Here is a 16148-nt window from a genome sequence, read left to right on the forward strand (position 1 = left end):
GTAAGTCTCAAGTCTGTGACTCAAGTCCCAACTCAGATGTCGAGTCCTAAACAAGCTAGATGTAACGTGATTTTAACAGCAGAGTAACTGGATCCAACTGGTGCTCAGTAACAGAACGTTAGTTCTTCATGGTTTTCTCCTGAAACCTGATTGGATGCTGTTGGATTGGTTCAAACTAAGTGGATCTGGGGAGTTAAGTGTAAGATAATCAAATGCAAGTCCCAATAACATTCACCGGAAATACAGAGTCCAGAGTTCAATAAAAAAAAACAAGCAAAGCAATAAGCAACAAAAGATAGAAATTCAGTTTGTTCGGTTCAGTTTTCTCCCCCACGAGTGAATCATCTTCTCGAATATAGAGGATCTCTGCATCTCTGGATCTCGCTGCTGCATGGCGCTGTTGTGTGTGTCAAACTCCGACACAAAGAGCAGAGGACAGAAGCAGCCGTATTTGGCGCTTGGCGGGGGTTCATTTCGGACCCTGCAGGCATCGTACGGTACCGTCGGTACTGTAGAAAACGAGTACCGTCACGTTTTTAGAGTTTTGGCATCGATTTGGTACCGAAGTATCGGTTCTCATGACATCCCTAGTGCCTTATAACTCCCACTGAACACTGTGAGAGGGTCTCACTGTAGAGGACAGAGGGTGTCCTATCCTGGACAGATTATAAAGACCACTGAGGCTAATTTGTGATTTTGGGCTACACAAATAAAATTGACTTGATCTGACTTGGAAGAATACAGATAATATGGACCAGAGTGTGTTTCGACACCCTGATACTGTACGTCTGTCATTAACAACCCTATAAAAAGGGCAGTTATGGCCATTTTGTGGGCATTAATAAAATCATAGTCAAGCACCTCACTATAAAAGGCATGCCTTATGTAAGCTGAGCACAAATGCTCCTTAAATACCAAACCAGGCAGAAGAAGCCCCACAACAGAGCAACATTAAAGGCCTTTGTAATAAAGGTTAGAGGGACTTTATCTTGAATGCAGAACATAATTGGTAGCAGTACACCCGGCCAAGAAAATGTAGTTCAAACCAAAGCTCTTCCAAGTAAAACATCAAAGTGATAACTGGCTTGGTTCTAAAACATTTACATAAAAAGGGGGACAAATATCATTTAGTTTACAGGGATTTCCATATTAATGTGTCTGAAGACGTGAACTTAAGCACCTCGTGCATCACAAGCAGTCGGCGTAATTCCTTCAGCACAATCAATTATAGCAGTCTGTCAGGTGTGGTAATAATGAGACAGGGAGAGATGAAGGAGGGGTGAGGGGGGAGGTCTGCCAGGCGTGCTGCTGGCACCCAGCACCCTCGGTAGGAGGGTGGACGAGGAGCTCTTTACACATTCTCACACAAAGACTAAGACAAACATGCTGCTTCTGTTTCCATCCCTTCACGTTTCCATGCGATTAGTGGCAGAGAGAGCGGTCCTACATGGTGAACCAACGTAGAGAGACACAATCCTCTGTAGCCTCGGCAGCAGATGCAGCATTAGTTCAGGTTAAACCAGTCTCTACTACGAGCTTGTTATTCTTAAAAGAGTGACTCAGTGCTCCCTTTCCCCATACCTGCTATACAGTCTAAGCTAACATGTTTAAACTGGCTAATCATATTCTACAGTATATCTATCTTCTTCTATCTTCTCCTCTATCTGAATGATCTTCTCATCAACCATCAGTGAATGTATCTCCTAACAAGTACTGTGTGTGTGTCACAGTCTGATATCTCTTCTTCCTTTGAGCCATAGAGCTCCATTGTTGTTAAAAACACATCAATGAGCCTCACTGTGTCACTGGCTGACATGTTCCTTCATCACCATGAACACACACACTGGACTTTATTCTGACTCAACCCCACACACACCGTCCTGCTGACAACAATACTCACTAGAGCACCAAATATGGAGTAATCCGCCACTGAAAATAGTCCCAAACAAAGGCACTATTTCTCCTTTTTTGGGTAATGTTTGATAAAAACTACAGAGACCAGATGTTCTAAGAGATTACTGAGCCACTTCACAACAAAGGAAACTGTATATTTGTGAGATGTATGTCTTTGGTATGAACCAGTGGGCTGAGGGCTGAGAGCCACGTTCAGAGTAGGGAACTCAGGAAGTATTGAAAGACTGACTTTGAGGAACATTACTTAATGACTATTTACTTGTTTGATGTTGAACATTTTGCTTTTCGGAAATTTCAATTGTCCCTTTGGTTAGTGCTAAATGACATAGTTCATTCCAGGAGACTATCAGGAAATGATCATCATCATATTGGCCCCTTGTAGGGGTCACAGGTTGGGAACTACTGCTTTAATGCCTACTATATAATAAATAATAAAATCTATTCACCGATCCCATTATTTTTATTTTATCTTCTTTGGAATCATCATATTAATTATACCTCTTACAGACTTACCCCCCCACCCCCCTCTATTCATTCCTTGTTCTATTTTCTTTTTTGTCCTACTTCCCCCTTCCATCCTTCTGTTTTATGCTCTCTCTCTCTCATATTGAGCTGTCGAGGAGGGGCCAGCTTTGAATGTGATGTGTTTACAATCACCAACAGACGGTTACATATTATACCTTTAAGGAAAAAGTGACTTTCTTGCTCTCAGCAACCACACACATTGCACCCTGTAAATGTAGTTTCTAATCTGTATGTCTAATGCCACTGAACCACATTACTTTTTGCTGCTACAACAACTTATATTCTACACACTTGTTTTTTTTAATGAGAGTTTGGGAGTAATTCTTTTGCCTCCACATGGCTCTCCACATGGCGACAGCTGAGCTGGCGGTTAGCAGCTACCGGTGCTAATGGAGCTACCGGTGTTAACCTGGGGGGAACCGGAGGGTGGGCACTACAACCCTGCGACATATGAACACAGTGCAGAGCGGCGGCCGTGAGCTAGCCAGTTGGGCACGCTCACATGCACGAACATGCACTAAAAGCCTGCGCGGCCGACCGGCGATGTAAACAAAGCACAGAGAAGCTCTGATTACTGCAGACTGTGCTGTGAAGCCTCAGTGTTTATTAGCATTTGAATAGTTAAGTCCAGTGTTATAGCTGTGTTCTGAACACTGACGGCATGCAGTCTGCTGGCTAACAGACACACAGTCAAGAGGCTTCAAACTTGTGCACTGCAGCACAACCTCTAAAGGTGTTAAGGTGTAAAAAGAGCCCAGTCAGCCCTTCTTCAGTAATATCAGCTAAACCTGCAGATAAATGGGCTGTGAACCGAGTAAACAGCGGTCACATGTACGGACCAGTTTTCAATTACCTTGTGGTTAACCCCGCCGAGAGGTCTCCGTCGCTGCACAGCACAGCAGCTCATCCCTCTGTTTCACCCTGCCTCCCTCCCTCTCTCTGGTCCCAGTCCTCTGGCTTACAGCTGCTATCCATGCATTCTCAACACTTCTCATAATGAGGAGCACTCCAGCTGGTTCATCACTTTACACACACATTTCACTGGGACATTTATACTAACTTTTTATTGATTTATTTACACCCGTAGCTTTGCATTCTACCACATACTGTATCTATAATATAACAATCAGCAGTCAAAAGCACATTCATAAACTTATTCAATCAATTTTTTCTCTACCCTCATTTATTAGTCCTTTAACCATGTCTCCTACTAGTGAAAAGCACTGTTACATCCCTTTATTTCATTCTATCCTGTACAGTAAAACTGTTTATAAACTATTCAATATGACCACTAAATCCACATGTATTACCTTTATGAAATGTGATAATGATGATGAGATATTACTACCGATGATGGTCCGCAGGTCTGGTGGATGTGTTATGAACTCTAAGAGTTGCTATAAATAGCCATAATCGTACATAAGATACATGCATAGGGATGGCTGCTTTTTCCTAGTTGCCAAAGTGCCATTGTGTGTAATCCTGCCTCATCTTTACTCCCCCTATCATCGATGTGTTATGAGAGAAGACAAACTGCGTTGTATATATAGTATCTGAGTCAAAGAGTGTGCACATTGATGTGAATTAGCTTACACAGAATGGGAGTCTTAATCCTACAGAGACACACCGTCCCTGGTGATTAGAGAGAGACGTCTAAAGGCTTTCATGAACCGGGAACAGACTGAGTCATATCACTCAGAGCCAAGGACAGACAAAATGGACATTTATAGAGACATTTTCTGGGTCAAATTGTAATTCACAGAGCATGATGCCCTGGATGAGTCCATGGTGGTCTGTTCATTCTAAAAATAACCCTTTACATCTCTTACGTCTTCTCCGTTTATTCATTTCCTTCCACAGACTGACACATGACAGCAGCTCAACAGAAGGGGATATGGGACGCCGAGGCTCATTCTCTCTATTTGCCCGTCTGAATTCACATAATCACTCTCACATCTAAAATATCCTGGCTGATTCCTGCACAGACACCTGTCAGTCATCATCAGGGAAAATCAGCTTCACAGACAGTGCACTGATTATTTCCTCCTGCAGCAGCATGGTGCCGAGGGGGCACGACTCATGCTGTCTATGATCTGTCATTTGGAAGAGTGTGCTGTTGTTGCTTTACTGGCAGACATTGTGCTCATATGAAACAACAACTTTACTGTAATACTAACTGACTAACAGCAAGAGTGTGCTGTTGTTACTGTACTAGTAGACTAGGGATGTCACGAGAACCGATACTTCGGTACCAAGTCCATGCCAATATTTTAAAAAAGTGACGCTACTCTTTTTCTACACTACCGAAGGTACCTTACGATGCCTGTAATGGTCGTTGGTAGGGATGTGACAGTGAGGAAATTTTCCCTCCGGTTGATAAACTTGTGACAACACCGGTGTTACCGATTACACTGGACATAAAAGTACAACAAATATTTCATAATCAGTAAAGGTTACCACATAATCTTTTTTTTTTTTTACCAAAATAAGGACAGACTTTAAGATCTCAGAGAACATTAAACACTTATAATACAGGGGAGAAACTACTAAACTCTCTTTTATTAAATAACTATAAAAATTACAAAATAAAAGAACTATCTACTGCTGAAATCTTCATTTATTCCCCTCCGATCCTTCTGAGATTATAAATCCAGAAAGCCTCTTTCTGTTTCCTAAGGAATTGAATATGACTCCCTCTTTGTCCCAGAATGACCTTGATATCTACAATGTTATCATTAAAGGTGCTAAATGGGAGATAGGGAGCATTTCTATTGCCTCCACACAGCTCTCAACATGGTGACAGCTGAGCCGCAGCTAGCAGCTAGCGGTGCTAACAGCGCTAACAGTGAAAACAGCGGCAACAGTGCTGACGGAGCTAACAGTGTTTACCTGGGGAGAACCAGAGGGTGCTGCTATGCTTCCGCGACACCGCCGTCCCTATCAGCTGTAGATGATCAGGTGTCCCACTTTACGAGGGAATGCACAGCATTTTCATCCCTTGTCCCACATCCCACATATAGAGACGATGTCCCACATTTTCATCGGCTCTAGTTTTCAAAAGTCAAACCGTTGCAGGACAGACACTTTTTAAAAATCGGTCTTTTGTCCTGTTGGCTGTGAAGAAAGCAGGAAGGCTGTCATCATCACGGCGCTGTGTTTGCTGTCAAACTGAGCACACGTGGGTCAAGTTCAGGTTATTGTTCCACCGTCTTAGCTACGCTAAAGCCCAACGGAGAAGATGGAGTCACAGCAAAGTCCCGAGCTCTGCAGATTTAGGAGAAACATGATGGAAACTAGCACAAAGGAAAGGAAGAGCAGCTACAACAACTGTTGGAAGTATTTAGAAGCCGCTGGAAGGAGATTCTCAGAGTGTTTTGTGAAATTAGTTATTATTCAGTTTCACACTGAGGGGGAATACGACAGGAAGCGACACAGTTCATGTGAGTCTCATAAGAAACGTGTGGCTCGAAAAGAGAGAAGAGATGTGCCGATCTCTGGATGCATTCAGGCACTAAAACATAGAGATGTTACGAGATAAGGGGCAGAATAGACATGTTTATTATTTAAATTAGACTGTAGACTACCTCTCAGCCTCGGTAACGTGTCCCACATTGTCCCACACAAACATATTCTTTGTCCCACATTTGGTTGTCTGGATCTGGTCACCCTACAGAGGTCCAATGATGTCACTGGTAAGAAGTTTGAGGAAATCTGTTGTTTTTGTAAAGATTATTATTCTTCTGCTGCTGAGTCGCATTTATTTATTTATTTTTAGGATTATTTTTTGCCGTTTTTGCCTTTATTCCACAGTGACAGTGATAGTTGTGAAAGGGGGGAGAGAGAGGGGATGATTGGTGGAAATCATTGATCTCATTTTCAAAAACATATTAATTTTTTCCCAAATTTTTTCACCTATAAGGAAGTCAACTATGTTGGATTCTGCGTGTTCATTTTCATTTTACGAACACATGTTTGAGAACTTTAGGATGCACCAAAACTCATGAAACTTTGCACCCTTGTTCAGACTGGTGATTATTTGGATTTGGTGGTGTAACTGGGCTTGGTCGTGGCACGTCGGCTCTACAGCGCCCCCTAATTACTTTTAGCCTTTGAACTCATTTTTGTCTCCCTTGGTATACTCGAACACTCACGAAACTTGGCGCATATATCAAAACCTGTAAGAGAGAGAGAGAGAGAGAGAGAGAGAGAGAGAGAGAGAGATAGTGATTCCGGATTGAGAGGACGCTGGCGTGTATGTCGCCGCTTCTCATACCCGTAGCAAAACTTCGCTTTTTGTGTAAAACTGTGCCTATATTCACTGCATGTAGGAATAAGTTATCATTATAAGTTGTCTCTACACTTCACTGTCTGGTGTTGCTAACTGTTCGAAGATTGTGCATATTTGGCTCTGTGTGCTCACCTTCTCCACTGATCAGCTGTTAGCTGTTAGCCGCCGGTCAGTTGTTAGCTCTGCCGACCAAGCGATCCATCGGCGCTTTCAACATACTGTGGATTATCCAACGTCAATCCGCTTCTCACATTTGGACATCTCCATGCCACGACTCCAGGACTATCCACATTGTGTTCTGGCTACATTGCTTGCTGCTGCGGTCCGAGGCTGGGAGCCTCCTCCACGGATTGCGGCTCCGGGAATTAGCCGGCGCTCCACTGTTGCAGCTATGGTGTTCTTCAAATACTCAACAACGCTACTCCTGGACCTCTTCTGTCACTTCACTCCAAACTGCATCGCTAACATTAAATCCCTCGGACTCCTACATCGCCCCCGTTATGTCCATAGAGCCTCCCGGTGCAAGTTTGTCTACTTAGATAATGGTATTCCCTCCGTACTGTCTGACAGGCGCTCCAACACGCAGCTACAACGTCATCACAACAAACCACACGTGTGCACCCTGATCATCTGAGGCCCCTGGTTTGTGTTGACAGTGTCATTCCCTCCACACCGCCTGCCCAGCATTCACAAACAACAGTGCAACATTTATGCTGCAGAATGCTCGCTCACTTAACAACAAATCACTACTCATCCATGATATCATCACTGACAGGAAAATCGACTTTCTCTGCCTAACTGAGACTTGGCAAAATCAACAGGATTTCATGGCACTTAATCAAGCCACACCCCCTGGATATGTCTACATACAGAAGCCTCGCTCCATGGGTCGTGGCGGCGGGCTGGCTGTTATACATCGAGCTGACATCCTGGTTAAAGAACTCCCACTACCCAATGTCACCTCGTTTGAGTATCACTTTCTCTCTGGTTGGGTCTACACAGCTCCAGGTTGTCCTCATCTACCGCCAACCTAAAGCCTCCACTACTTTCATGTCTGAGCTGTCTGAGCTTCTCACCTCTGTCTGCTCCATGTCTCCATCTACACTCTTGCTCGGTGACTTCAATATTCATGTGTACTCCACCAACTGCTCGTTTGCCACTGAATTCTTGTCACTGTTGGACTGTTTAAACATAACACAGCATGTTAAAGGTCCCACCCACACTAAAGGCCACACACTGGATCTGGTGTGCTCCACTGGCACAACTCCCTCCTTTCTGCAGTGCCCGGACCTCGCTGTTTCAGACCATCTCGCTGTTCTTTGCACTGTTCATGTCACCCTGCCCAGGCAGCGCACAAAACGTACCATCTCATACAGGAACATCAAGATAGTGAGTACACCAGCTCTGAACGACCTGATACCGACCCATCTGGCCTCAGATCCCCACAACAGCTCTGCTGATGGGCTGGTTGCCCACTACAATGCCACTATATCCGGCAGCCTTGACTCCCTTGCCCCCCTCAAAACCCGGACTGTCTCCTACACCCGTCCCGCCCCCTGGTTCACCATTGAACTCCGCACCCAAAAGACCACCGGCCGTCAACTGGAGAGGCTCTACAAAAGATCTGGCCTCACTGTCCACCTTGAGGCCTATAAAGAGCATGTGAGGGCCTATAAAGTAGCTCTCTCCCAGGCCAAAACACAGTACTCCACCCGAATTGGCAACCAACAAAACCACCCAAGAATGCTGTTCACCACCATCAACCGGCTATTTCGCCCCCTCGATCCCCCCCTCCCCTCAGGTGCCCCCGACCTCTGCACTAAGTTCCTGGACTTTTTCCAGGACAAAGTTGACTCCATCCATCAGCAGCTCTTGGCATCCTCATCCTCCTGGACCTCTCAGCCGCCTTTGACACAGTCTCTCACTCCATCCTCCTCACCCGCCTATCTGACTACCTTGGCCTCACCGGTTCAGCTCTCTCCTGGTTTCAGTCCTACCTCACAAACAGAAAACAGTTTGTCACCATCAGAGTCTCCAGTTCCACCCCGGCCCCAGTCAACCATGGTGTACCTCAAGGCTCTGTGCTGGGACCCCTCCTCTTCACCATCTACATGCTCCCCCTTGGCCAGATCATCCGCCACCACGGTCTCAGCTTTCACTCATATGCTGACAACACATAACTGTATCTTGGCACTAAACCATCCACCCAGCTCCCCCCACAGTCACGTGTAAAAAGCCTGCATGCAATAAAAATCTGGATGTCATCTAACTTCCTAAAACTCAACAGCAACAAAACCGAGCTCATGGTTGTGGCTCCCAAGGCCCTGCTCCGGAAGATTGGAGATCTACATCTGGACGTTGACGGCTGTTCTTTCTCCCCATCCTCTGAAGTCCGCAACCTGGGTGTCATCCTGGACCCGACTCTCTCATTCCAGTCTCACATCAGGTTCATCACCAAATCCGCTTTCTTCCACCTAAAAAACATCTCCCGTCTCCGGAAATCACTCTCTGACTCTGTGGCAGAAACCCTCATCCATGCTTTCGTCACCTCCCGTTTGGACTACTGCAATGGAGTTCTGTCTGGGGTTCCCAGCAAAGCCCTGGACAGGCTCCAGTATGTGCAAAACTCAGCTGCCAGGGTTCTCACCCGCACCAAGCCCTGGCAGCACATCACCCCAACTCTCATCCACCTCCATTGGCTCCCAGTCAAGTCCCGCATCACCTATAAATCCTCCACCTCACCTACAAATCCCTCAATGCCCTGGCTCCTCAGTACCTATCTGACCTCCTCTAACCATACACACAGTCCCGGAACCTGAGATCCTCAGGCACGGGTCAGCTTTCCATCCCCCACACAAAAATGCAAACTTTTGGGGACAGAGCTTTCAGTGTGACAGCCCCCCCACCCTCTGGAACTCTCTCCCCATAGAGCTCTGCAACGATCTCTGGACAGCTTCAAAAGACTTCTTAAAACCCACCTCTTCACCAAGGCCTATGGCCTCTAGCTACTGCTATGTTCCGTTTGTTGTGTCTTTCTATTTATGTCTATGTTAAGCGTCCTTGGGTTTCTTGAAAGGCGCTATATAAATCCAAGTTAATATTATTATTATTAAACATTGTGAGAACATACAGCGATTGGGTTCATGCATGTTTAGTGGGCTCCATAGCGCCCCCTAATGCGTGGAAGGCCTTAAGTGGAACATAGTTACTCCGATATTCATGAAATTTGGTACCAATATTTCTTTCATCATTTCAGACATATTTCTCGTTGACTTTCATTAGCTCTACCCAACCGGGAGTCGGCCATTTTCAATATTGTGCATTTTTCATGTATTTTATGCAAACTTTTACTTTGACACAGGAAGCTGTTGTAACTGGACTTTACATTGTCCAATCTGCCCCAAATTTCAAATGACCATATTGGGTTGTAGTCATAGCGACACCTAGTGACAACAGGAAGTCAGCTTTATGTGACAATGACCATCCAATTTACATGAGATTTACGTGGTGTGATCTACACATGATATACAGCAACATAGCATAGAATTTGTGTGTGTGTTCTCTAGCGCCACATAGTGGATAGAGGTGGGAAAAAAAGATCATTTCACCTATGTATCGCGATTTTTTCAACCAGCGTCCCGCCAGTACTCCCGACGTGCACAAGGGGCGAGGGCCCCTTCATCACCTCGCAGCTTTAATCTATATTTAGAATTTCACCACTGTCTGGATGAGTAAAACTTTTAGTGTTCCTTGTAAATTTGCTATTGACACAATTTCCACACTTACAAGTTCCCACTAGGTGTGTCCCTGATGAACCCTTTCAATTAACGTATGGATATGTGTTACTACTATGTGCTGTTTTCAACTTTTAAAACTGAATCATTCAAATAATGTTGTTTATAACCCTGTTCAGACAGACCCTCAGACAGAGGGTGAATGCAAACTGTTTTCATATTAGGAGCTAATTTGGATCTGTAGGTTTTGTGTAAAAATCGGAAAACAAATAGCTACCATTTCTAACCACTTAGACATCCAGGTAATTCGCTGTGTCCATGTCATAGGTAACCAGAAGTGTTGGGCTCACAAAGCTGTTGTTGAGATACTGAATGTACCCCTCTAATACCAGGGGTGAACGTACTAATACAGCAATGTATTAATACTTCATTACAAAGTTTATGTCCCGAGTATAAAATTCTATTTACGCAAAAGTACATAAGTATTATTAGCAAAATATATTTAAAGTATCAAAAGTAAAAATTGCCCCTGTGACTGACATACTGTATTATTATGTATGACATTATTAGATTGTTAATACTGATGCATCAGTGCATAAGCAGCATTTCACTGCTGGAGCTAGTTTTAACTACTACGTATACATACTGTTTGATAGTTTCAGTCCAACGTTTCTCAACCAAGGGGTGGGGCCCCTTGATGATTGATTGATTGATGATTAATGGGAGAGGAAAGAAGAAATTCTGCTCTACTCATCTGTTTTCATCTCTGGGCTTATTTATAATCTTTGATTTTTGTGAAATATTGGAAATAGAATGGCACTCGGAGAGCGCAGACCTCAGGCAAGATGCCCGAGTACGATTGCCCCGCCTCTCCGTGCAGCTTGCACCATCATCTACGTGTATTTGTGTTTATGTTGAGATCAGCTGTACGTAGCGGAGCATCGTAAAACACTTCATTCAAACTGGACAGAAACTAAATAAAACTCACCTAAACCGTCGTCGTCACTCTTTCCAACAATCACCAAGTGTGCTTTGGTCCAACTCAACAGTAATTTCACCGAATTTAACGTGAAAAAACGCTGAATCTACAGTTGCCCCCCCCACCCGTCCCTCTGTCTCTCTCTCTGAAGGAAAGAGTCAGGGTCATGCGTCATCAACGCGTCATCAGTAACACTGCGCATGTGTTATACCCAGAGGTCTTAATGTTCTGGCTAATCGGAATCCTTAAAAATATTCCTGGATCCGGATCATGATCCGGATAGCCACCAAAATCTAATGGATTGTTCAGTGTGCCACACCCCACCCCTCCAAAGAATTTCATTCAAATCCATCACGGACTTTTGGAGTAATCCTGCTAACGGACAAACCAACAAACAAACGCCGGTGAAAATATAACCTCCTTCCTAGGCCTTCGGCCTTGGCGGAGGTAATAATTTGACCTCTTTGGGTCTCAGATAGTTATTTAAAGTTCAGAGGGGAAATGTGTCTTTGATGAAACTGCAAACAACTCATAGACACTCCAAACAGCCTTAAACAGACTTTTTTGTCACAAAAATGTTGAGAACCAGGGGTTAGTATTTCACAGTCTTATCATCAGTTTTACGGGTAAACTTTTAATCTGAAAGGTAACCTGCTACTACCATCCACAGCTGTAAAATCAATGTAGTGGAGTAAAGATTACAGTATTACTCTCAGGAATGTAGTGAAGTAGAAGTAGAATAATAGAAAATGGAAATACCCAAAGAACAAGTACTTGAAAATTCTACTTAAGTACAGTACTTGAGTACTTAGACATCATCAACATCAACATATGTCCACCTGGTAGTAATATGACAATATATTATGATGACATGTTATTTGGACTCAAGACACACTTAGAAATCTAATACATATAATCCACGGAACAAATACAACCAAACATTTCAATTAATACGATTATGAATAAATACAGTGTATAAGTCCATAGTTTGACTAATTGCTCGCTCTCCCCCAGCTCCTTAAACTCACTCTCCCTCACACACAGACTGTGTCTCTCCCTCTGTGTCTCATTTTCCAGCCTTCAGTCGAGTGTTTAACGGAGAGCTCTGGGGACATTTTGTGAATAATGTGGGAACCGTAAATGCAATAGGGAGATGATGATGAGAAGAACACTAGGCTACTGTCTTTCTGTCTGCTTGTGCTTGAAATGTTGCTCATCACATAAAAAGTGAATAAAAAGTGCAACTTGGCAGAAATATACTGGCTCGAAAAAAGAAGCATCTTCAGCGCAATAGTCCAAGTAGCGCTGGGTATTTACCCTCAATACTTCCTGAGTACTGATGTATGTATCTGTAGTACCGAGTATCAAAATAATGAAGAATCATGCTCTAAGTTTTGGAACAATAGTTCCAATAATTTGTAAAAATATTGTTATGGTATCAGTGCAGGGCTTCACAATGTGTGGTACTGGATAAAATTGACTTGACTTGTGTACACCAGTATCAAATATGTCAAACAGTGACTAGCAGCCCTGAGTCCAACTAGTCTGCAATCCAGCAGACATGGCCCAGCTCTGTGATAGAGAGCTGGGGGAAACATTCAACTCCAGTTGGATTCATGTTTAAAGTACACCAGTTAACAATCTGTATCTCATGTGTTTCATCTGCATACAAACAGAACTGTATAAATGACAATGAAGAGATGACTGCAATATTCTAATTATAGTGGACACAAAGACCCAAATAGACACCTGACACAAGCACGAAATGTCACGGTCCTGGGTTCTGGTAGGCTGTTTCCTGTTTTATTTTGATAGTCACTCTCCTCTTCTGTCATGTTTGGTTTTACTTCCTGTCTTTGTGTGTTTTCCCGCCTTTTTGATTGTCTGCCCCTGGAAACTCAGTTATGAGCCTTTTTGTTATTAAATCATTGTACTGTAGAGACATTGAGAAACAGAGAGGGAGCAGGACTAACCTGTCTGAGGGTCCTGGCCACCAGGCTCTCCAGTACTGGTCCTCGGTCTTCATGGAGGAGGTGAACTTCATCTAAGATTAGGAGACGTACGATCTGGGAGAGAGCCACATCTCCAACACTCTTCCTGGTTACAACATCCCACTTCTCTGGAGTCGTCACCAACATCTGGAAGCACACATGGAGACATTAGGAACAGGACACCGGTTTTCTGACACTAACTCAACACAAATCACTATCAAAAGTAAGTGATTAAATAGAAGAACAGAGAATATACAATAAAAGACAACAAAAGAAAACAGAAGAAATGTTCTCTCAATACCAATAAAGAGAGACTAGAAAGAAGGAATACGGATCTAATCATGTCAACGTCAAGCTGACAGTGTGTCTGTTACATTCATCTACCAGTCGCCAGTTAGACCTGGATCTACAGTGTCCCTGTGCATGTTATCGCCTTATTTATCACCATTTTCCAGCAATACTTTTATCATTGAAACGGCAGTGAATCTCCATTCATTTGTCATAGTAAACTAAAGTTGATGTGTTCAGTTTCTGTAACAGTTCACAGCATTTCAGTGCTGCTTGTGAGGTCTGTATCTGTACACATCAGTAATCCCTGTTACAGCTCTGGTAGAGCTCTTTACACTACATGTCAGCATTCACCCATTCACACACCCATTCATACATGCAAGGAGCCAACCTGCCCATCAGGATCTGATCTAAATACTCATTCAAACACCAATGGCTCAGCCTTCAGGAGCAGTTTGAGGTGAAGTGTCTTGCTCAAGGACACTTCAACATGTGACTGGAGGATCAAACCGGCGACCTTCCGATTGGAGGGCGAACCGCTTTACCTCTGAGCCACAGCCCAGACAAGTTCAATCAATATTCTGTAGGGCTGACCTGAATGCTTCGAAGCTTCAACCGTTGCCATGGTAATCAACCTTCAAATCACCATTCGAATGCTTTGATTTTTTCTTTTTTTCTTATTTTTTTATATATAAGTACTGTATGCAATAAAAATGTCTAAATCCCAAAATAGCCCATGAAATAAGGAATAATCCCACAACATTATTAATTATTCATATTCAACATTGATTTTGGTTAGTTATTCTCAGACGGATATTGCTGTTAGTTGTGTGTAGAGGTGTGTGTGTGTGTGTGTGTGTGTGTGTGTGTGTGTGTGTGTGTGTGTGTACAGTAGCGCGTGGAGACGAACAGACAGAAGAATATGTCATTAAGATTACTAAAATTCACTATGGCGGGTGCTACACACTAAGATTAGTTCACTATGACGGGTGCTACACACTGAGATTAGTTCACTATGACGGGTGCTACACACTAAGATTAGTTCACTATGACGGGTGCTACACATTAAGATTAGTTCACTATGACGGGTGCTACACATTAAGATTAGTTCACTATGACGGGTGCTACACACTAAGATTAGTTCACTATGGCGGGTGCTACACACTAAGATTAGTTCACTATGACGGGTGCTACACACTAAGATTAGTTCACTATGACGGGTGCTACACACTAAGATTAGTTCACTATGACGGGTGCTACACACTAAGATTAGTTCACTATGACGGGTGCTACACATTAAGATTAGTTCACTATGACGGGTGCTACACACTAAGATTAGTTCACTATGACGGGTGCTACACACTAAGATTAGTTCACTATGGTTGGTGCTACTCGGTCTGTCAGAACAGTTGTAGCCTGTAACACAGCTCTGGAGGAGCTCTGTGAAGTGTGAATAGATGACATCACCCTGAAGGTTATCTCAGCTAGGCCTTTAACATCAAGAGAACACTTGTGTTAGAAACTGAGAGGGTGGTGTAGGCTTGGGCAGTATCCACTTTTTCATACCATCATACCTTCCTGACATTTCAGTATATGACGGTATTAAAAAAAAAAGAAAGCTGAGCAAAACTCAGAGGAGCAGCTTGTCACTAAAATGAACTGGTCCACCTTAAAGGTCAGTCCACCTTAAGTGAGCCTGTGCTGAGGTTGTGGCTAGCTTCAGGGCTAACCCCCTTCACTTTGTGACATGTATTGTAAAGCACTTTGAGTGGTCGGAAGACTAGAAAAGCGCTGTATAAATGCAAGTCCATTTACCATTTACTTTAGTCAGCAGGTGGCCAGCAGGACACAGGAACTTATCTCGGGTGTTGAGGAGTTGTAACATTTATTCACCAAGAAATCAACTGTACACACACTGCACCGCTACGTTCACAGCTGTAAGGTTACTGCTAGCTTCATACTCACCGTCACACACAGTTTCTCTACCGTTGCTCACACAACCTATGCACTGAGTTATACCTACTTCTAGAACAAATCTTAAAAATGCTATTCAAAATCTCCCGATGCTTCGGACTGGTGGGGAGTCAACTCAGGCCCGTCGGACAATCATTCATCGTTGGGATTTTTATAAATATCCTGGTATACCGTAATACCCTGCGGATACAGAACCATCCCCATGGTGCAGCATTTCCCAGTCACTCTATACCTCGCTCGACCATCGCAGGTCTCTCTCTCTCTCTCTCTCTCTCTCTCTCCAACAGACGGTTACATATTATACCTTTAAGGAAAACGTGACCCTATCCTTTAAACCAAAGTTGGGATATCTCAGCCTCAGCTGCTCAGATTTTGAAAGAAGTCTAATATTAAATTCCCTGAATACCCTTAAAGGATGTCCAAAAATAGATTAGCACTAGTAACAGCGTGATGTT

General features: G+C 43.6%; 1 protein-coding gene across 5 annotated transcripts in view; it reads right to left on the minus strand.

Moving 5' to 3' along the window:
* The window catches only part of ascc3 (activating signal cointegrator 1 complex subunit 3), a 206595-nt gene that overhangs the window by 91887 nt on the left and 98560 nt on the right, over positions 1-16148 (minus strand). For all 5 annotated transcript variants that reach the window (XM_037784194.1, XM_037784195.1, XM_037784197.1 and 2 more), the window contains one exon: positions 13414-13578. In XM_037784194.1, the coding sequence (XP_037640122.1) occupies positions 13414-13578 (165 nt within the window). The remainder of the gene's footprint in view (positions 1-13413; positions 13579-16148) is intronic.

Source organism: Sebastes umbrosus, chromosome 11 (genome assembly GCF_015220745.1).
Source record: "Sebastes umbrosus isolate fSebUmb1 chromosome 11, fSebUmb1.pri, whole genome shotgun sequence".
NCBI lineage: Eukaryota > Metazoa > Chordata > Actinopteri > Perciformes > Sebastidae > Sebastes > Sebastes umbrosus.